This window comes from Lycorma delicatula, chromosome 9 (assembly GCF_047948215.1).
Source record: "Lycorma delicatula isolate Av1 chromosome 9, ASM4794821v1, whole genome shotgun sequence".
Lineage (NCBI taxonomy): Eukaryota > Metazoa > Arthropoda > Insecta > Hemiptera > Fulgoridae > Lycorma > Lycorma delicatula.
The window spans coordinates 6,516,832-6,539,020 of record NC_134463.1 but is presented as its reverse complement, the minus strand read 5'-3'; the positions used below and the strand labels follow the sequence as shown (position 1 = coordinate 6,539,020).

Here is a 22,189-nt window from a genome sequence, read left to right as displayed (position 1 = left end):
TTATTAATTTTTTTGATTGGGTAATTTAGTTGAATTTCAGTAAATTATGTTTTGGATGTAACTGTATTAAGTTAATTAATTTAATTTTAGGGAATTTAATATGTGGGTATCTAAATAGAAAAATGTAATCTCAATATTTTTAGATTACAATTAGTCAGTCAGTGTAAATCCAAATTAACTTTTAAGAACAGAATTATAATATTTTCTGAGAAATAAATGAATAATTTAAAAAAAAAGGGTATTACTGTCTAAAAATTCATTTTAATGTAACAGAAGTAATTTTGAATATAGTTCTCACAAAGGAATCAATTTAGTATTTCTGTTTAAGTGTTAGTGAAATCAACTTCCTTAAAAAATATAAGTTTTTAAAACTTATTTCTTAAAATTAAAAAATATAAATTTTTTCTTCTGAAGAAAAGAAGTTGATGAAGGTGTCTTGTAAAGAGTGTGAAGAATATTAAATGAAGTTAACAAAGAAAATAGTCATTTTCATAAGCTTTTTTGAGTTGTTTTAAGATTAATTGAACAACTGGAAAGCAAAGGCCTTTAATTGTGTAAAGGATTCGAATATTAAGGAATTCTGTAAGCAAAGAGGTAGGTAGCAAATGCAACAAGTAGATGACGAGAAAGCAAGATAAATAGGAAATTAAATTGACATCTAATCAGTGTTCCACTTGCTTCATTTTATAAGTATATTTTAAAAATTTTACAACAGAAATTCACATATGTATTGGTGTTTTTATATTTAAATGTAGAATATCTAATAACTAGAAAATATGTGTAGTTGGTTAATATTCCAGATATCCAGCTTCTCTGGCTGGTTTTCACCTTGAATAATACTGTTATTGATTTCAGAATATTGACTATGCTAGTTTGTTATAAGATTGTTGTTAGAAATGATTGGTTTTGATAAATGAAATGATTTAGTAATAGTAATTACTACTAAGTATTCTATTTTTAAGTTTATTTATTCTTTTTTTGTTTATAGCAACAGATGGCAACTGCAACTAATAACAGAGGGCCACCTGTTACTCCCCCACCGTCATTTAGACATTGTATTCAGCTTGCTGCTTGCTCTGCTGATCAAGTTTTACCAATGAATCCAGATCTGCCAGCTGATATTTTTACATCTTGTTTAACAACTCCTATTAAAATTGCTTTGCGATGGTCTGTATTATTTAATTTCACATTTTCTGTATCCGTTACTAATTATTGGTGCTTTATCTAATGCTCATCGCTAATAAACTAAAGACTTCAGATGTTCTAAACTTCCAGTAATATGAACTTATAAAATCAAACTGGTTTAGACTATTGAATGTTTTGTATAAACATTTTATGTGCAGGATGTTTCAGGAGAATAGAGAAGTAGTATGGAAACCGAATCTGGAACTTGAAATAAGAAAAAAATTTCATACAAAAATGCTGTGTTTTTGAGTTATGGCTAGTGAAAAAATTTGTTTGGATTTCAGTTTCCTGGATGAAATTATGTCATAGTGAAATTTTTAAGGTGTTAAATAAGGAGTAAACTTAATAGTCTGTTATGATTTTTGATCTGAAAAATCAAATAAAACAGTTCTCAGAATTGTTATATCTTGTAGTTTTCATAATATCCAATATAAAACAGAAAAATTTGATGGCAAAAAACGTTTTTTATGTTTTAAGTACAACTTGTTTTGAATTGTAACAAAACTTAATGAAAATTATTTTTATTTAATATTCATTAACAGTGTAATTAATTTCAACTACAGGTGTGGTGATGGGTAGACATTTTCTTTTTGCAACAATTTTATATTGTAACTAAAAACCGGTAGAATCACAGTGTTTCATCCTGAGAGTCCAAAATTAATGATAAACTTGAAAAATTTGATTCTTGAAAAATTTTTAATTACTCTTGCTTAAGTTTTTTTCTCCTGTTATAAATATTCCATGTCTCTTCTTTATTAAGATTAGAACTAAGTAAATATTGTCTATATTTAGGTTTACTGACAGTTATTTTTAAGTACAGTCTCAATACCTTCTGCCTGCTGGATCCTCTCTTACCTGATTAATCAAGTATAAATTATTATAATTCATTTTTAAACAATTTTTGTATTAAATTGATTTAATTAAAAATAATATTATTTATTTTCAGGTTTGTTATGCAAAATGCAGCTAAATTAGTACCAAAAGTAACATTGGAGTTAATTGACAAGTAAGTTTTATTATGTTTTTATTTATATTCGTAATTTTTATTCTTTTGTAACAAAAAGGGGACGTTAATTTGCTGCTTTATATTATCTGTCTTATGGCCATTTATCATGTCTATAAGGCAGATAAGTTAAGCTCTTGAGATACAAGAGGCACTAATTGGAGTTTTCTCTGGAAATAATGATGTTCATTGTTCACTATAGGTATTTGGAATGGATAAGGGTACTATTTGGAGAGTTGAAGATTACTTTTCTATTTTAGGGAGTTTGGCATGCTGATTTGCAACAGTTTATCTGGTTTAGTGAAGGTAAACAATAACTGTTTCATTCTTTTTCCCTAGTAAACCTGACATGGATGCCTATTAATTTTGAGAATTGATGTTCTATTTTCAGACTGACTTGTGATTCATGTCGGAGCACCTACATTTGTAATTAGTTACTGCAATATTCTGTAAAAGAGCTAGTGATGGTAGGGACAATGAATGTCATAAAGGTGGATACAGCATATCTTACAACACAAAACTGAATTGTGTGAAGTCTGTCAGTCAAAAAATATGCAAGCTAAAAGTGGTTGTCGTACAATGAATATTATCTAATATATTAGTGTTAAGATATTGTTAGTTGATGTTTAAAAAGCTAGATCTTAGTTGGGGGGAAGGTAATTTTGAAATTGTATTGAATCCTTCCTTTCATTCTTTTTTTATTGAAGATATTTTCTTTTTTTTTTTTTGACACTTAAACTTGTTTCACCTTCTTTAGCGAAGGAACTATGTATTAGTTCCTTGTAGTTCTTTTTGAAAAATAAAAAAAGTCATTATAATAGTTATAGTTTTTGAAGAATTAAAATGTGATCATTAAAATGTCATATATATTTTTTTAGAAATTAAACTGATATGTTATTATTTTGGGAATACGCTTTTTGTTCTATTTAACAGGATTCCAGGGCAGTTAAGTGATCGGAGAACAATGCTTGGTGAACTCAATTGGATCTTTACTGCCATTACTGATACAATTGCATGGAATACTCTTCCAAGAGGTTTGTTTGATTTAGAATTTTAATTTATTTGTTTAAACAATATTTTTAAAATTAATTTTTTATTACCATTGTGGAGTTTTTTCTTAAGCTACTGATTTATATTCACTTTTAAAGCAATTTGAGATTTAGTTACCGGTTTTTTTTTATTATTATAATTACAATTAAAAATTTTAATGTTTTTAGTGAAATATTTTTTTTATTTTTTTCAGATCTGTTTCAAAAATTATTTAGACAAGATCTTCTGGTAGCTAGTTTGTTTAGAAATTTTTTGTTAGCTGAACGGATCATGCGATCTTATGATTGTGCTCCAGTATCATCACCGAAGCTCCCACCGACATATCAGCATCCTATGTGGCAAGCATGGGATTTAGCATTAGATTTATCATTGGCACAGTTGCCTGCTGTACTTCAGTCTGAAGATGCATTCCGTCATTCACCATTTTTTGAAGAACAACTGACTGCATTTCAAGTATGGTTGGAACTTGGTTCTGAAAATAGAAATCCTCCTGAGCAGTTACCGATAGTTTTACAGGTAATTTTTAGAATATAAGCCATTGTGTAAACTGATAGATGAAATGTAAATTGATGGATATTCATTTTTCAGTTGAGTGTGTGAGGTCTTAGTCATCATTTAGCTGTGTGTACAATCTTAGACTAGAACTTTTCCGCTGTAATTTGTAAATAATTTTTTAAAATTATCATTTTTGATCATTTTTAATAATGATGTTTATATTATTTTTTATTTATTTATTTTTTTTTTATTATTTGTTTTTATAAAGTGTAAAAACATTTTATAATATTTTTTAATAATGATTTCATTATTATTTTTTAAATAAAGGTGCTGCAACATTTTATTATTTTTGTAGTCACTGTGAAGGAATATTTTGCCTTCATCAGAAAATGTGCAGAATTGTTTAAATTACTTAAAATCTGCTTTTGCAAATATTTCCAGTTTCACAGCCTACATTGAACTGTTTGTGCAAAAAATTAACCAGCTAATTAAATTAGTTCTAATAACCTGTATTTATAGATGTAGGTTTGGAATTTCTGTTGTAAAAATATTTTGCTGTGAATGTATGTTGAATTCAGATATGACTTTGAATATTTATGATTTTGATTTTTACAATTGTTAACGTAAATTTCATAGCCTGCCTATCTTTTTATGGTTGTTGAGTGTAACATATTTTTCTTTAAACCCAGGACTATATATAGTAAGTGTTAAAACAATAAGCATGTAATGTTTTGTCATTGAAGTCTATCTTTATTATTCTAGCTGTCAAAATGTTGTTGCTTAGTTTCCTTTTTTCCTTATCATCACTTCCTTTTTAAATTACATTAACATACCTCTTTATAGATTTTATTAGAAATTACAACACTAATAACTAGATTAGAAATAGTACTGTACAATTCTGCATTTAAATTGATTTTATTTTATTAAAAATGTTTGACGAATGACTCATATCCATTAGACATAATGCATCCACTTAATTACAGTTGTAGTTGAAATACATATGTACGGTCTCACAAACATTTGTGATTTGTTTTAATCTGCCACTAATCTTTCTTCACTGTCTATAATGTTTTTTATAATTTTTTTTTACATTAATTTTAATAAGCATTTTAATCAGCAAACTCTGGTTTTTACGGAAGTGTAGCGAAGGCCTATGTCGGATCCAGTTATACAAGCTCTAAAATTTCATTCACAAATCAACAGCAGTGATGACTAATGTATCTAGTGGATGGTTATCGTGATGGAAAATTTGTCATGGCAAAGGCTGAATAAACATCGAAGGAGAGTCTCATACTGCAGATGCCCCAGCAGCCATGAAATTTTCTGAAATCTTAAACAGGGTTATAGCTGAAAATAATTATAGTGATGAACAAATATACAGCTGTGATGAAACCGGTTTTTATTATAGATCGGTACTGACAACATCATTAGATGTAAAGTGTGCTGCAAATAAGTGAGGAATGAAAATGAGTGAATAAAGGGTTTTTTTCTATGGTGTGCAAATAAATCTGGAAATCATAAATTAAAACTGCTATGTATTGGTAAATATGGAAGGAAGTCCCCAATGTTTCAAACATGAAAATATGAAAGCATTACTGGTGATTTATAAAAGCAGTAAAAATTCTTGGTTGACATAGAATATTTTTTTAATGTGGATTAACGAGGAATTTGTGCCATATGTCAAGAGTTATTTGCAATGGAAGATGAAAGAAAGCTTTAGTAATCTACTCCAGCCCATCCACATATTTTTACCTAAAAATACATCATTGATTCAGCCATTGGATCAAGGAATTATTCGAACCTTTAAAGCCTATTATTGACGAGAGTTAATAACAGCTACTGTAAACTCAGAACTACAAGTTGAAGATTTTTTGAAAACCCTTATATTAAAAAGTGTGTGCTGGAATCGCATGGAATGTGATAACAGCAAATTGCTGGTCAAAATGTATGAATGACCACAAAATTGAGGATATTTATATTTTCACCAACAATAATGCTAAAAAATACTGTGTTACATACTGGCCAAAAATTATCAGTTAATCTAGAAGAATGGGTTCAAGAGGATAACGATACTCCCATAGTGAATTATGTGACCGTTGATGATATTGTACAGTCTGTTAATGCACCTGGGAATGATGTTTTGGATGAAGGAAGAGTATGCGTATCAGAGGTCATTATAATTAATGCACCCAAAATAAGTGAAGTTCTCAATGATGTAAATCACTTAATGACGTGGATTTAACAACAGAGAGATTGTGATCCTCTTCATTTGTTACACTTGCAAAGTATTAAATCATATTTAAGTGAAAAAGAACAACTCCAAAATAAGTTCCTTCTTTTTGTAATAACTATTGTAAACTCGGATTTAAAAATTTTTGTGTTTAGTTATGTACATTCTACATTATCGTTTAAATGTGTTCTAGTTTAGTATTAAAGTAAAGCATAGTGTTGTAGTAATGTGTTAGTTAAGTAATGTATGTATAAAAAGTATGAAGAAAAACAATGAAAATGAAATCTAGCCACAAATATAGTAAGAACAGTTCAATCAGTACTGTGTAATTTATTGTATTATTCAATATTTTTATTTTATGACAAAGTAATTTTATTTGTAGGTATTTTTCAGTAATAATATTTTAACTACTATTTTACAATGTTAATCCACTGGGCTTAACCCACTTTTTTGTTTCTCACTTCACCTTCGAAATAACGCAGTTAGCCTATAATGCGGGTATAACCGATGTTGCCATTTAGCTGCATTATAGTGGGGTTGTACTGTAACAGTTAGTTGTTGATAGGTAAAAATAAGAGATTTTTAATTTCAGTTTTTTACTTTTTTATAGAAAATTTTGAGGCTAATTTTTTATTTTTATTTACAGGTTCTGCTGAGTCAGGTTCATAGACTACGTGCACTGGAATTGTTAGGACGTTTTCTTGATTTAGGTCCATGGGCTGTTAACCTTGCACTCTCTGTAGGTATTTTTCCCTATGTTCTTAAACTTCTACAGTCTTCGGCAAGAGAGCTTCGTCCGCTTCTTGTTTTTATTTGGGCTAAAATTCTTGCTGTTGACACTGTAAGTACATACATTTTTATAAATCTGTAGTACATTTTTTTTTGTAATTCTAATTTTTTTCTCTTGAAAGTTTAAAATTAGAAATTGATTCCAGCGTGTGAGTCAATGTTATCATGTTATCATTTGTAAGATAAAGTTCAGAAATGCTGTATTGTAAACTACCAAAAAAAAATGTATTTTAGAAAGTATTTTATTTACTTTAATTACCACTCACATTTGCTAAAGTCTGTTTTACATATTTTGCATAACCTTAAAAGTGGAATCGTGCCTTCTACCTCTTATTTATTTGTCACTAGTTATTTAACCATAATTTAAATATTTAATCAGGTTTGATAAAGAAAACAATAGTAGTTCAGGTTTTTTTTCAGTTTACAAAACTCAGAACTACAGAAATACATACTGATCATTTGTTTTAATATTATTGTTTTTTTTTTTTTTTTTTTTTTATTTTAGATGATTAGTATTATTGCGACACTTTACGATAATTATGATTATTTTACGAAAATTGACCTTTTTAAGAATAATGTTATTCCTCTGTACTGTTAAATTATATTTATAATTCTATTAATAAAAACTAACTAGTACAGAATACTGAGAAAAGACAGACGTAATCTTACCTTAATTTAAAATATAATTATGATTAGTGTGTAAGTTTGTAAATATGAGCTTCCAAAAGTTGTATTTGTTGCATATACTCTATTTCGTGTTTATGTTTAGTGTAAGATGTTTTTGTAAATTTTACTATTTTTGTGAATTTTGTAATGTTTAGAATGATTGTGAATTTTGTAATGCTCAAACGATTAAGTTTATGAATTTTCGTTAGATATTGGGAAAAATATGATTCATAATATTCATTCATTTATTTATCATACTATGATAAATGAAACTCATTGCTAATATTTATATTCATTAGACTTCTGTAAAGTGACATAAGCAAGTCTTCTGATTTGTATGAATATTTCTTAAGATGTTGGGTGATTTAGTGAGAAATATTTTTAAAAGTGAAATTGTGGACCCCAAATAAATTATCAGTAAATAACATGAAAATGAAAAGTTTTTGAAGGAAAAAGTTATCAAAATAACAATATGTTAGGTTTGGATCAATATGGATCAATATTTTGGGTTTATTTTGATTTATCTTGTTTTTTTATTATTCCTCAATTGAATTCTCAACCAAATCTTCTATCCTTTGATCCAACTTATTCTCCAACTCGATACCAGGAACAGCCGAGATCTACTGCTCTGCTAGGCATCAGAACTTGGCACTTTTTCTCAACTCTAAATATACAATTTCCTCCAGTCTTTGCTCCATGTTATTATCCCGTTGGTGGATTTGTCTTGTTGATTACTGCTTTGGTCTTTGTCAGTATAATAAAAAGAACACAAATCCAATTATTTTGCAAAACGAATTTTATAATATTGAAAAATGTTAATTCTGTTGGTTTGCTATTATAAGGCCTTAAATATAATTGACATGTACTTGTTGGCTCAGATTTCATGAGTGCCTTATTCCAGTGTGTTATTTTTCAAATGACTTAATGCAATACAATAGTGAGTGAGCTTTTGCTGAATCCCCAGCCATATTGAAATTTGTGGCAAAGTGTGCAGATAATGTGGCAAAAGAGGGTTGTTTTCAGCCTACTTTTACCAATTGCGTTGCTTTTAACAAACTTGTCGTTTCCAGAAGAAGGTATTTCACGATGAGCGGCAAAGTAAATAGGTTACTGCTGATAACAATAAACTTCATTCAGTTAAGCATACTATGTCACCATGGAGCTCCTCATGCCGAAACAACCATCGAGAGGAGGTTATTATTTGCCATTCATGAATAGGGCACACTAGACTCATTCATGGATATCTGATGAAATACAGATGCATCCCTTCATACTTGTTGTGACTGCCAACTAATAGTGCACCACATCCTTGTGGGTTGTATCTGTTATGCAGCATTGGGTTGAAAGTTTAAGGGCTATATTGGGGACAACTGTGCATTCAAAAATTTAATTGTTTTTTATGGTCATTGGTTCTTGTTGACTTTGTGTACAGTTTGGTATATGCAGGATGGTAATTTTTATTCTTTTATGTTTCTTTTTTTAATGTTGTATCCACTGTAATATATGTATAATTTTTTTTTTTAATAGAAAGAGATGCAGTTGTTATTTAATACTGTCTTTAAACTGATTTTTTTTATTTTGTGGTTGTTGTAAACCATCTTAGGTATAAGATTCATCAGAATTGCTTTTTCTGTGACCAGTGGTGTGGGGTATTCTCTATGAAACAAGCTCTGTGGTGAATACAATGGTGGTGTTAGTTGGACTAAATGTGACCTGCATTTTAGTGGAAATTCAGTTTTGACACTGTACAATTTTAAATTAACTGTCTATTTTTATTTTTTGTTTGCTATAGACCTGCCAGGCTGACTTGGTACGTGATAATGGACATAAGTACTTCCTTTCTGTTTTACAAGATCCTGCAATGCCAGTGAGTGATCAAGATGTATTTTGGTAAATTATGAAATTTTATTGAATATAATAAAATAGAATTTTCTGGCTTAGTATGGTAACACTAAGATAACTGAAATTGATTGGTTTTCGCATTGATTATAGAAAATAGTCTATAATAAATAGTTTTCTTAAGATGATTTTTTAATAGTTTTTCTAAATTAAGTTATTACTTAAAAAAAAAATTGTAATACTTTATGTAACTACCAGAACTTAAGATAAACTAACTTAAGATAATTTTCATTTAACGATTTATGATTTTTTTTCTTTAAAACTTTTCAGTTTATTGAATGTAACTTCTGGTTTTGCAGCCTTTTTCTGATTTGGGCCAAGTGCAGTAAATCCACATATTTTTGCTTTCTATATATGTGCTAATAATATAGTATATTATAGATATGTAGTAATCTACATAGCTATCTTATTAATCTTACAATTAATAAATTTTGTTTGTTTTTTCCTGCTTAACTTGAAGCTGAATCAACAAGGATAATGTAAACCATGTTTTTGCTGTTAGGAGATTTAGATTTATGTGAAATAAATTATGTAGTGTGTGAAAATAGCACAATTTGATTAATTATATGTATGGGGTTTGGAATATCAGCGTTTACACTATTTTTTAATATTATTTTATTAAATAATAATTAAATATTATGTTAAAATTTAAAAAATGCTTTTTTCAAAATTGAATCTTTCAAAGACATTTTTATAAAATTTTATTATTTTGATTGTGTTGATGAACAGGATTTATTGATAGAATTTAAGTTGTCAAATTCCATCCAAAATAATTTCACCTATAGTTTAAGAGAATTACAACAAGGTAAGTTCAAAAAGTTCAAAAGGAATTGCCTCGCCTCATATTGTTTAAAATAGCTATTGAAATTAGGAAATTTTTGGTGTGTAAGTTGGGAGCACTTATGATCTCACGATATAGTCATGCATGTTGCAGTGAAAAATATGAGCATTTGTGCAACCATGCTCAAATAGAAAATTACGTTTTTGGTTAATAACATTTTTCATCTCCATCAAATTACAATGTACTACCCCTTAATTTTGCAACTTAATAAAGCAAAAGTTTAAAGAGGGATCAAAATTGTTATGTAATGTAGTATTATGGGTAGGACCTGTAAAAATGAAGCCATATTCTTGAAAAACAGATTTTTACCAGAAACAAAAATACATCTTGAAAGGCAAAATGTATCTTGATGAAGTAAGAAAAAGAATGTGCACTGTTGAGAATGATGTAGTGGGTGCCTAGCCCATCTACCTCAACAAATAAAGAAATATGCAATAGTTGAGACAATTGTTAGTTCTCCATAATGATCTGAACATGCATCAAGTTTGTCAACACATTGTTCCAAAACTGTTGTTTGCAGATCAGAACCTGTTACTCTTTTATCTGTTTAGCCTATGGAAATTTGCATGACAACCAGCAAACCTCATCACTACGGCTAATCAAAAGCAAGATCATAACAGAAGATAAGACCAGCCAGTTACCTGGATCATGTTTATCTAGACCGACTCATGGGATTTTTTTGTATGAATCGCAGATAAAACACCAATTATCAAAGTGGAAATCAATATCATCTCATTTACAGAAATTTTGTTTGGATAATAACAAAGGAAAATTTATGTTAGACGGTTTCGTTTGCAGGATATTGTTCATTGTGAATTATTCTTGATGGGCTGACAGTGCATAAGGATTGCATATATCAAGATTAATTTAGAATTTTGATATATCCATCACTTCAACATACCATCTACTGCAAGTAATGAACAAGGGCCTTCAAAAGTGAGTGAAACAACCCCAAAACATTTTTTTATTTGGGGATGGTTAACTGATTTTTGGATACGAGCTGGTGATATATTTTTTGACATCTAATTCTTTTCTAACATATGGAACCCTTTGCCCCTGAACATTAAAATGTGACTTATTGGAAAACGTAACATCTTGTCAGTCTTTTTTGGTTTAGGTAGCATGTGCTTTGGCCCTCAAGAGCCTTTTTTTTGCACATTGCTGATGTTAAAAGCTCCTTTTTAGCTTGCCAATGAGCTTTCCATCCAGCTGCAAGAAATCAGCATCTAACAGTTGTCACATGTAAATCTGTTACACTGGCTGCTAATTCTCAATTTAAGTCCAAGCAAGATAATCTTGAATCGAGTTTACTTTTTCTCACTAATAACCAATCCTATGATGGAGTAGTTTTTCTTTTATGGCTACATTTCCATTTCCTTTGAGGTGAACCAGTTTTCCTAGTCCAAGACACACTCAGAAGCTATTTGTTATTTTGTCAGTATTGCTCAGAAAGAGAAACAGTTTTTAATGCTTTCTTGGAGTTATAAAGTATTACATAAGTATACAAAATATCATATTATACAAAACGTAAAGAATGAGTGTGGTCATGCAGTATAGCCACAACATAGAAATAAACAAAAAAATTCTCTGTTCAGATTAATTTGCGCACTACTGTATATATATTTTTTTTAAATATTTCTGGGATTCATGTATACAGTTTAATACCAGTTACCTGGATCATGTTCACCTAGACTGGCTCATGGGATTTTTTATTCATGTTATTTTTTCTTATAAAACTTCAGAATCCTATTCTTTTATAAATTTTTGTCTGATTTTTTTTTTTTTAATTTCAAGTTTGTACAGTATTAGAAAGTACAATATACAATAGAATGAATTTACTATTATTTTTTTCAGGTGTAAAGATTTAGATTATTTATTTGTTCTCATTAAATTAAAGACTGTGTATATTATGAACATTTAGTTAGATATTAACATTACTTAGATATAAGCATAATATCACATAAAACGTAATTTTCCCTTATTTGAAGAAACTCTAGGTCGTATTTACTGTACTGTAGCCTTAAACTTGTTTTGTAAAGCAGGTTGGAGATTATACACCATACACTCATTTATGTTACCTATTTTGCAATGGGTACAACTATTTTGGTATATACAATATATGTTTTGATATTATAATGATATATTTTCAAGAAAGTTCTGTTCTTGGTAGTGTTGTGAGATTAAAAGTGTGTTGACCAAAAATGATGCAATTTATACCCAGCAAAATTTATAAAGTACTTTTTGATTTTTAAAAATTTTACTTTCTAGCCTAGCGCTATAGCTCTAGTAGGGAAAGTATTGTAATTGGTCTAGTTTGGCATATGTAGTTTACACCAGATCTTTACGTTTTGATATTAACACCTAAGGAATCCGAAAGACACAAAAACCAGATGGAAATGTTCGTATGTACGTGTGTGTGTTCAGCGTTTCTCACCTTATTCCTCCAGAACTACTCAATTAATTTTGATCAAACTTTTGTCAGATTACTTCTACGTATGGGGGCATTAATGCCATTAAATTTTCAACTTAAAAGGTCAAGGGGGTGAGGCTGTAGATCCAAGATAATCCTCAGTATCTCAAGATTTCATCTAATTATGGTCTTATTTTTCTGAGGAACTTGTTAACAATTAAAGAATAATATTTTCAAAAAAGTTTTTTTGCCAATTTGCACTCCCACCCCAAAAAATGCTCTAAATAAACTAGTGGATAAGTGGGTATATTGCATCATTAGTACCCCTTCTCACCACAAGGAGCACTAGTATAGCACTGATGTACAGCTGCTGTAGTCATCTGCTGTGTTGTAATGTTACAGGTGAGCAGTAGAATTAAATTAATGAGTAATATTTAGTGATTACTAGTACTGCCACACCCGCACGAATGAAATATGGTATGTGCATATACTTTAATAAGAAATATTAAATTAAATATTTTAAATTAAGTTGTATAAGCCGTATATCAGAAAAAAGTTGCATGACAGTAAAGTCCTGCAACTCTGTTGTTAACTTTTTTTGATTTTTCATAAAATCATTTACGAAGTCAGACTACAGTTATTTTGTATAACTGGTAAATTTTAGTAAAACAAAAAATTATTGTGTTTGGTTATTTGTTTTCTTAAGTGTAATTTCTTAACATTGAAAGTATTGCATTTATTAATCAAGGATTTTAAATAATTTACATCGCTAAGAATTTTATTAATAATGAAGTTGCAAAAAACATTTTTTTGTTCAAGAGTGAACATCGTACACTAGCAGGATTTGTGTTGGCTAGTATGGTCTCTGGATATCCAGCCGGTCAAGAAGCAGCCCTGCAGGGAAGCCTTGTTTCCATATGTCTTGAGCAACTCACTGATCCAAATCCATTACTAAGACAGTGGCTTGCTATATGTCTTGGTAGGTTATGGAATCAGTATGATAAAGCACGTTGGTGTGGTGTTCGTGATACTGCCCATGAAAAGTTATATACATTGCTTAGCGATCCAGTGCCTGAGGTAAATTTATAATATGCCTAGGGAGTATCATTACTTAATCATTGTTATATTTTTAAATTTTTGTTTAAAGTTGTGAATGTAAAATTATTCGTAAAATACATGTTCTTCTTCCGTATTGTGTTGGTTTCATTGAAATACTTTGCAAACTTAAAAATTATTGAAGTTTTTTGACGAAATTACTCGGTTCTCCGAGTCTTTAGTACATAAGCACTAATGTAAAAATCAGGATAAAATTATTTCATTACACTATAACCTTGCTTATTCAAAGTGAAGTTTATAAATAGTGTGTTTAATAATATAAATAAATATATTTTATAAGAGTTTTGATCAAAAATATGTGGAATTTCAGTTTTAAATCTTAATGTATTCATCAGTATTGATTTTGTCATCTTGAAATACCTTCAATGGTACACCTTTTCAGATATAATATATTTGTACCTACGCTTTTTCCAATCTTCAAAACATCTCTGGAGCATTTAGCTCCTTCAACAATTGTCTTTATCTCTTCCCTGTTGACGAACCGCTGGTGAACATGGAAACTGAGGCATCATCAAGATTTTGTTTTTGGCCAAAAATTTACGTAAAGAGTTCTAAGGTTCAAGTCCCAGTAAAGGTACTTACTTTTATATAGATATGAATACTAGATCATGATACCAGTTTCTTTGGTGGTTGGGTTTTAGTTAACCATACATCTCAGTAATGGTCGACCTGAGACTGTACAAGAATACACATCAAACTACATATACACATTTCTGGACACTTACATCATTCTGCAGAATGGTGTATTCAATGACTGATATAGGAAACAACTAATATTTTTAAGTTTTTATTTTTCATAAAAAAATTAATTTCGAAAAAGCAGCGATCTGTACAAAAGTACTTAATTAAACAATATGTAGTTAATTTGGATGCTTCATGTTTGTGCATTGTGAGTTGCTCAGTCATTGGTTCAATCTATGGTTAAGGTAAAAAAGGCAAATGAAAAATAAAAAAGAAACAGGTATAGAAATCCTGTTATTTTTTGATGATATTGAATATTAGGAGGAAATCTTGATGATCTAAATGATTATTTAGAGTGGATTAAAATGTAAGAATAAATTTAAATGCTTGATTAAAGTGTTCCTCCATATTATGTAAGTATATATTCATTTCTCTGTAGTGTTAAATTATACTGACATAAGTAACAGATTCCGTTGAGGTCTCATTTCATAGAAAACAATGTTTGTCCCCCAGGATTCATTTTGATTCATATAGGTTCCATTTGTAATGCGATGTACAACCCACCTGAAGTCAATTTTATTCCAGATTGTGGCTAGCAATTTGGGCGTTACCTCTGCAGCTGCTGTGTTAATTCGAAGACTTAGCTCAACAAGATGAACAGGCAAAGGTGGTACATAAAATCTGTCTTTAATGAAACCCAACAAGAAAAAATATAGTGGGATCAAATCTGGGAAGTAAGGTGGTGATTCATTTGGGAACCTTCATGACCAATTCACTGCTCCTGTGTTTATATCATATCCAAAAAACATAGAAAAAGGTTTTAGGATTAAAATGAATTTACCTAATAGATTTAGTATAAAAAAGTTTTACAAATTTATATATTCTTCATGTATACAGCCAGAAGTGCGCTAGAATTCACAGACTGTGTGAGCAGTTTGGGGGGACAAGCATTGTCATGGTACAACAATTCAATTTTTTTCTGGGATGTATTTTCCAAAGTGAATCAACATTATCTTCAGCTCACGGTTTACCAAAGAGCATTTACAATTGTCCCTGTAGGTACCTGATGTTGGTAAATGAATCCTTCAAATAAGATATCATCTCGACTTCACCTGTGAGGAAGTTGACCATTTGAAGTTTTTGTGTTCATCTCCGGGTCATAATGGACCACTCAAGATTTGTTAATGATTAACACCAAGTCATATCAAAAATGTGTGTTACTTCCTTGTAGCAAGCCAACAATTCTTCTCCAGCAAATTACGTAGTACTCTATATGGTAAGGTGTTAAAGAGCTGTAGAACCCAGCAACAAGCAACATACTTCATATGTATTTTCTCTCTCATAATATTGTGCGACTGCTTTTTGAGATATGTAGTAGTTCCCTTAACTGCCCACACCAATGCAACGATCTTGAATTATGATGCTCTCTGTGTTCATCATAACTTAATCAACATAGTTGGTCAACCCGCTCTTGCCATGTCTTTCGTGATCTCTCGTGTGGTCAAAAATGTAGCAAAACAAATAAAAAAATATAGTTGATCTAATGATCACTGTGAAAGTAAGAAATGGAATTGTAAGGAATCTGAATGTTTAAGAGAATGTAGGAGAGGAATGAAAAAAATCAATCTTAGATTTATATTGCCTTGTAAAAATCAGGAAGAACAAAAGAGGACACAGAAATATATTCTTCAGTTAAAACAGGGTGGGAATAGAATATAATAATAATAATGTGCAAGGATGTGGTTAGGAGGTGTGAATTACAAAAGTGAAGGGAAGTGGTAAATAGTATGGAGGTAGAACAAAATAATGAGGACTGGTCTGAGGAAACATACGACTTGAACATTTTTCTTTTTGTAAAATTTTTTACTCTTTCTGGTATGAACTATGTAAAAATATTGAGGTCACTTTTGGAAAAACAGACTGCTGAAGTTCAGATAAATGATGTTATGCTGTATTACACTGGATTTATGTAATGAACAATCACAAGAAATAACTTTTAATAATATTAATGTTATTTATTTCTAGGTTAGAGCTGCAGCTGTATATGCATTGGGTACATTTATAAGTTTGGTTAATGATCGTAGTGAACATGCAAATAATATTGATCAGAGTGTTGCGATGATGTTAATTAATACTGTATCACAAGATATGAGTCCTCTAGTTAGAAAGGTAATATAACCATTATTCATATATTATTTTACTTTGACTATAATTGTAATAGATAAATTATACTTTGACTGTATTATAATAGATAAATAAATTTATTCATAGTCATATTTTAAATATATTTAGTGGTATATTTGTTATTTTTGTACTGGCATGACAAAATCAATTATAAAATTATTTTTCTTATTTCTTTTACATACATCAGATTGTATATGTATCGGCACATATGTTGGAGCAGGGACTGAACGCCTATGTACTAGCATTTTGCATACACTGTCCTCTATTACAAGCTAACACAGTCATTTTCTATATGTCTTTTGTAGTATGGTAATGTATAAAAATCACGTTTCAATAGCTAAAAGAAATACAACTTTTAACATGTTGGACGCTCTTAAGATAGGTGAAGAATTTTCAAAAGTGCCTGAAGCTGAATGGCGCAATATCTGCAAGCATGTTGCCAACATTGAAAAGAAATACATTGAAAATGAACATTTATATGATGTGCATATCCACAATTTTATGATAAATGAATTCTCAATTGATGTTGAGAGAAGAAGAAATGAAACCTTTTTGTTAAGTGAACTTTAATTTTATAAAAGTAATCCTCTAAGTTCATCCATACAAAATCATTTTGGCCATATCTAGCAAATCTTGGAATTTAATTTAATTTATAAAATGGCAGATCGTGATTTAAATTTAGAAACAACTTAATTTGCCATTTCTTTACCATTTATGGTTGAAATCTGATTTTTTAAATTCTTATTTTAAATATAATTTTTTGCAATAGTATTTTTTTAAATTTATCAAAGTTATTCTGCTCCTGTAAATTTTCTAAATTCATAAAACAAAGTGTCTCATGTTGTATGTAAATAATCAGCATAAGAGATCTTGTATTTTCATTTTTGTCAAGGAAAATAGTTATTAAACTCTTAAATTGGTTTGATATTTTTCACATGATTCATATTTCATATACATAATAATTAGTTTAAAATTCTCTCTGTATTAATTTACTGATATTAGGCAAACTTGTACTAATAGATAGATGCCTTAAAACTGTTACAGAAAATGCTGAAAACTGTTGTTAAAATTTTGTTATATACACATTTTCATATTTCAAAGTATTATCCAGCCAACCCAAATGGCCATACCCAAATGTCCATTCAGCTATGAGACCAATACTTCATGGTGTTGATTTACCGATTTTGATAGCTCCAACTTCTTGAAAGAAATTTCTGATTCCCCAGAAGGCTTAACCAATGAATCCTCAACTTCAATAGACATTCCAGAAGAATCAAATACTGAACCTCACCTCGTCACACAAGCAGAGCTGAGCGACCTAATTTGCCTTGTATTTGTTGAAACATCATGCAGAACTAGGTTCACATCTTAAAGAATGGAATTTATTAAACAGAGGTATTAAAATTTTGGAATATAGAAATTGAAATGAAAATATGGTTTAATTTGTTCCTGCCATGATGTTAGGGGGCTAATGTCTGAATCGGATATTGAATATGGTATTTTCACGATTGGCATTTATTTATAAGCTCATCAAAAAGAAGCTTGAAGACAGTGTTGTTGCATAACTCTATTAAATTTTATTCTTTGCCGGTAGCACATGCTGTAGGAATGAAAGAAACATATGAAAAAATGTCAAAAAAAATTATAAAAGCTAGTAGTATGATGAACACTCGTGGCAAATCATTCCTAACCTGAAAGTGATAGGACTTCTTTTCGGTCTCCAGAATAGCTTTCAAAATAAATGTGTTTCTTGTGTTTGTGGGATAGTCGAGCTACAGATAAATATTATCCAGTTAAAGACTGGCCAAAAAGAAATCACTTTACCCCACGAAAGGAAAATGTTGTCAATATGCCTCTTGTCGAAGCAGGTCGTATTATTTTACTACCTAACCACATAAAACTAGGCCTGATGAAGAATTTGTAAAAGCATTATTTAAAAATGGAGACTGCTTTAAATATTTAGCTCAGCTTTTTTCACAATTAAGTAAAGCCAAATTAAAAGAGGGATTACTCATCGGGCCACAAATATGAAAATTAATTTGTGAAAATATATTTGACAGCAAACTGGATCTTAAAGAACTAGCAGGTTGGAAGTCATTCAAAGATGTCATTACTGGTTTTCTTGGAAACAAAAAAATCTGAAAACCATATCAGCTTATAAATGAACTCTTAGTGAACTATAGAAATTTAGCCTGCAGAATGTCATTGAAAATTCAGTTTTTACATTTTCATTTGGACTTTTACCCTTTAAACTTGGGGGACATCAGTGACGAACAAGGAGAAAGGTTCCACCCAAGATATATATTGCAGATTGAACAACATTATCAAGGCAGATTGGATGAATGTATGATGTGATCTGACTACTGCTGGATAATAAACACAGTAAACGTCTGTAAAACAAGGGTAGGAATTTTAATTGTATATTTAAGACATTTCTCAATGTTTTAAAGGGTTATAACTAAAAATATGAGGGTGATGAAGAAAAACTGATTTCATTTTAAGATCCAGCAAAAAAATTAAATTCTAATTCATGTACTTTTATCACAGTTCCAAATTTTTTTTTGGAGAAAAATTGTTAGCTGTGTAAGCATAGACCAGTTGAACAACCGATTGGTTAATGTATGTTGTTCTAAAAATGAAACCGTATTAAGGGGAGGGAAAGCAAGTTATTGATAATATTAAACTATATTTGTTTCAGGAACTTGTAATTGCATTGCAGTGGATGGTGCTTGTTTTTGAGAATTCTTTCTTATCTGTTGCGTTGCAAGAACTTCGAGAAGGAGCTCATGTTGTCATTGCCCAAGGTGTTTAGTTTATTTTTTATATATAAGTTCGTAACTGGTGTTTTTTTTCTTTAATTTTTTTTTACTATTTTTTTCAATTATTTTATTGCTATAATAATTTGTTTTTGCCTTTTTTTGTATTTCTGTAATAAATTTGTATACAATTAACAATTTTTTTGACTACCAATTATTATTTTTTAAAAATCTTTGCTAAATTTATTTCTAGTTCTGTTCTTGCCTCTCATTATTATTATATTTAGACATTAAAACCATGATTAATTATCCATTGTATTTCTGACTGAGTGTCACATGTTTCTGGCCGATTGGTAATTATTACTGTAGGCCATTTTTAATTTTCTGCAATCCTCTCTTTTTTTTATCACAATTATGGTTATATTGGCGAATTACAATTATATAAATATTTAAATGCATTTATTCATATTCATATATATGTTAATGTATTCCACTCTCATTCTTCATCTATGAACTATACAAAAGATATCAGCTCGTAACTGCTAAAAGAAAATTATTGGTATAATACCCATGTATGCAGACGTATTTTTTTAATCTGATGTTATTAATTAATGATATTTTTACCTCGTTTATAAGGATATCGAATTATATTATAAATATTTAATTACCTGTTTATAATGTTTTTGTATTTTATAGATGTGACTATGTCACCAATCAGTACTCTCAAAAGGAACGCTTCAAGAGATAGATTAAAAGTTTTTGCACCAGGAGCTGCAGTTTATACAGTCACTGAATTGGACAGTGCACATAATGTTAATGTTGATCGATTAAAAAGAGTTTCCTCATCATCAAGCATCAGTAGTCTTGGTTAGTTTTAAATAAATACCTTCTGGTCACATCATTGTAAAGGTTCTGTCATATTAATATTTGCAGTTTGTAAATATTATGGTATTCTGCTTAAATGAATGTACATAAAATTACAACAATGGTGTATTTGCTTTCGATTTGTATTTTAAAGGAACATGTGTATATAATTATATATATATAAACTTTTGAATTTCGTATGGAAAAGACTTTTTTTTTTTTTTGAGTTTTATAATAAATAAAAACTACGGCATTAAAATGAAAGATAAAATCCCTTTTTAATTTTCCTATTGAAATCTATCTCATTAGTAATCCTAATGAAAGTATGCTTTTTAATCACATAAATAAAAAAAATTTTTCTAGGTTCTTTTTTACTGAAGCTTCTGATGAGTAAATATTTTTCATTATGTCTTGTACAAGATGATTGAAAACTTATCACGGAGAAGATAATTTGTATAGTTATTTAAAAATCATCATTATTTTATACAATTGTGGTTGGGCTGGCTATATATCATGGACCTACGCTTTATTCTGTCATTCCATTATTTCCTTAAAAACATTTTCAATCTCTTCTCTTTTTCAATCTTCCTCTATACAATGTATTTCCTTATTTGTTTTCTTTAAAATCTTTAAAAATTCTTCTTCAATATTTGTCTTTTTTAAAATTTTTATTGTGTTTAAATTAAAAATTTTTTTGATTCCTTTTTGCATGATATTTAAAAAAATATATTGATGTGAATTGTGTTATCTGTAATATGTTATAGAAATAATAAACAATAATTAACAAATACATAAATTTTATAAACCGAGGCTGATGAATATTAATAATTTCATTTTAAAAATAGCATGCACAGTATGTCTGAAAAGTTCCCAAAATAAATTAAATAAAAATACAGATTTAAAGATGAACTAATTTACTCACATCAGCTCTCTACATAGAACTCTTCTTTAGTTATACACTTATTACAGTGCCAGTAGAGCTTGTCAAACGCTCTGGAGAAATCACCTTGTGGAATCGCCTTCAACTGCTCAGTGCAAGCCCATTGGATGGCCAGAATGTTGTCGAAAAAGCGGCCTTTCATCCAACTTGAGTTTTGGGAACAGAAATAGTCTGCTGGAGTCAAGTTGGGTGAGTAGAGCGGGTGGGATAAGATGGTGATTTGATTTAATAACGTGTTAAAACTGTTGCCATGTGTGCCAGAACAATGCATTTAAGAGAGTCAGTCCAACTGCCTGGATCCCAAAACTCAGGCCAAATTCAACGAATGGGATGTATCAGATATTTTGTTACTTCCAAATAGAATTTAGAATTCATGGTTTTACCAGTTGGGACAAATTCATGATGAATCAGGCCCCTTTGAGTCAAAGAATGCAATCATCATTTTCACTCTTGATTTTTGCTGCCTGACTTTTGCTCGTCGGTGCCCTAGGACTCAACCAAGCAGCGAATTGATGCTTCATTTGTGGATCATACATGAAGCACCAGCTTTCATCCCCATTTACAATTGTTTGCATAAACTTTGGGTTACTATTGGCAGTTTCAAAGAAGTCTTGAGTATAAGAAAGGCGGTGCGCCTTTCTTTTTTGTTCTTTGCTCAAGAAGTGTGGAACGAAACAAGAGCACACCTTTTTGCAGTTCATTATTTCTGTTAGAATTGTACATACCAATTGTCTTTACTATTGTTTATTTCTTCTGCTATGGCCCGAAGGGTAAGATGAGGTTGTTCGAGCAGGAGCATGTGCATTTTTGCAATGTTTTCTTTGTGAACAGCTGTTGATGGCGTCCTGCTTTGTTCGTTGTCATCCAACAATGCTCTACTGTCTTTAAACCGCTTCCACCATGGCTTCATCACCGAATGCTTGCTGAATCAAAGAATAAGTTTCAACGAAAGATTTTTGAAGTCGGAACACAACATTTTATCATGCTTCTCTGTTCCATGTCGTGAGCTCGCACAAGGTCACATGTACATAACGTACACAGCTGACTTGAAACTGGAGTGACAAAATGTGATGAAATATT

General features: G+C 30.0%; 1 protein-coding gene across 1 annotated transcript in view; it reads left to right on the top strand.

Annotated features, from left to right (window-relative positions):
- The window catches only part of raptor (regulatory associated protein of MTOR complex 1), an 83,745-nt gene that overhangs the window by 20,179 nt on the left and 41,377 nt on the right, over positions 1–22,189 (top strand). The window contains exons 5-14 of the mRNA XM_075375040.1: positions 989–1,167; positions 2,132–2,191; positions 3,122–3,222; positions 3,432–3,754; positions 6,610–6,804; positions 9,211–9,285; positions 13,388–13,645; positions 16,391–16,534; positions 19,248–19,353; positions 20,002–20,172. Coding sequence (XP_075231155.1) covers positions 989–1,167; positions 2,132–2,191; positions 3,122–3,222; positions 3,432–3,754; positions 6,610–6,804; positions 9,211–9,285; positions 13,388–13,645; positions 16,391–16,534; positions 19,248–19,353; positions 20,002–20,172 — 1,612 coding nt within the window. The remainder of the gene's footprint in view (positions 1–988; positions 1,168–2,131; positions 2,192–3,121; positions 3,223–3,431; positions 3,755–6,609; positions 6,805–9,210; positions 9,286–13,387; positions 13,646–16,390; positions 16,535–19,247; positions 19,354–20,001; positions 20,173–22,189) is intronic.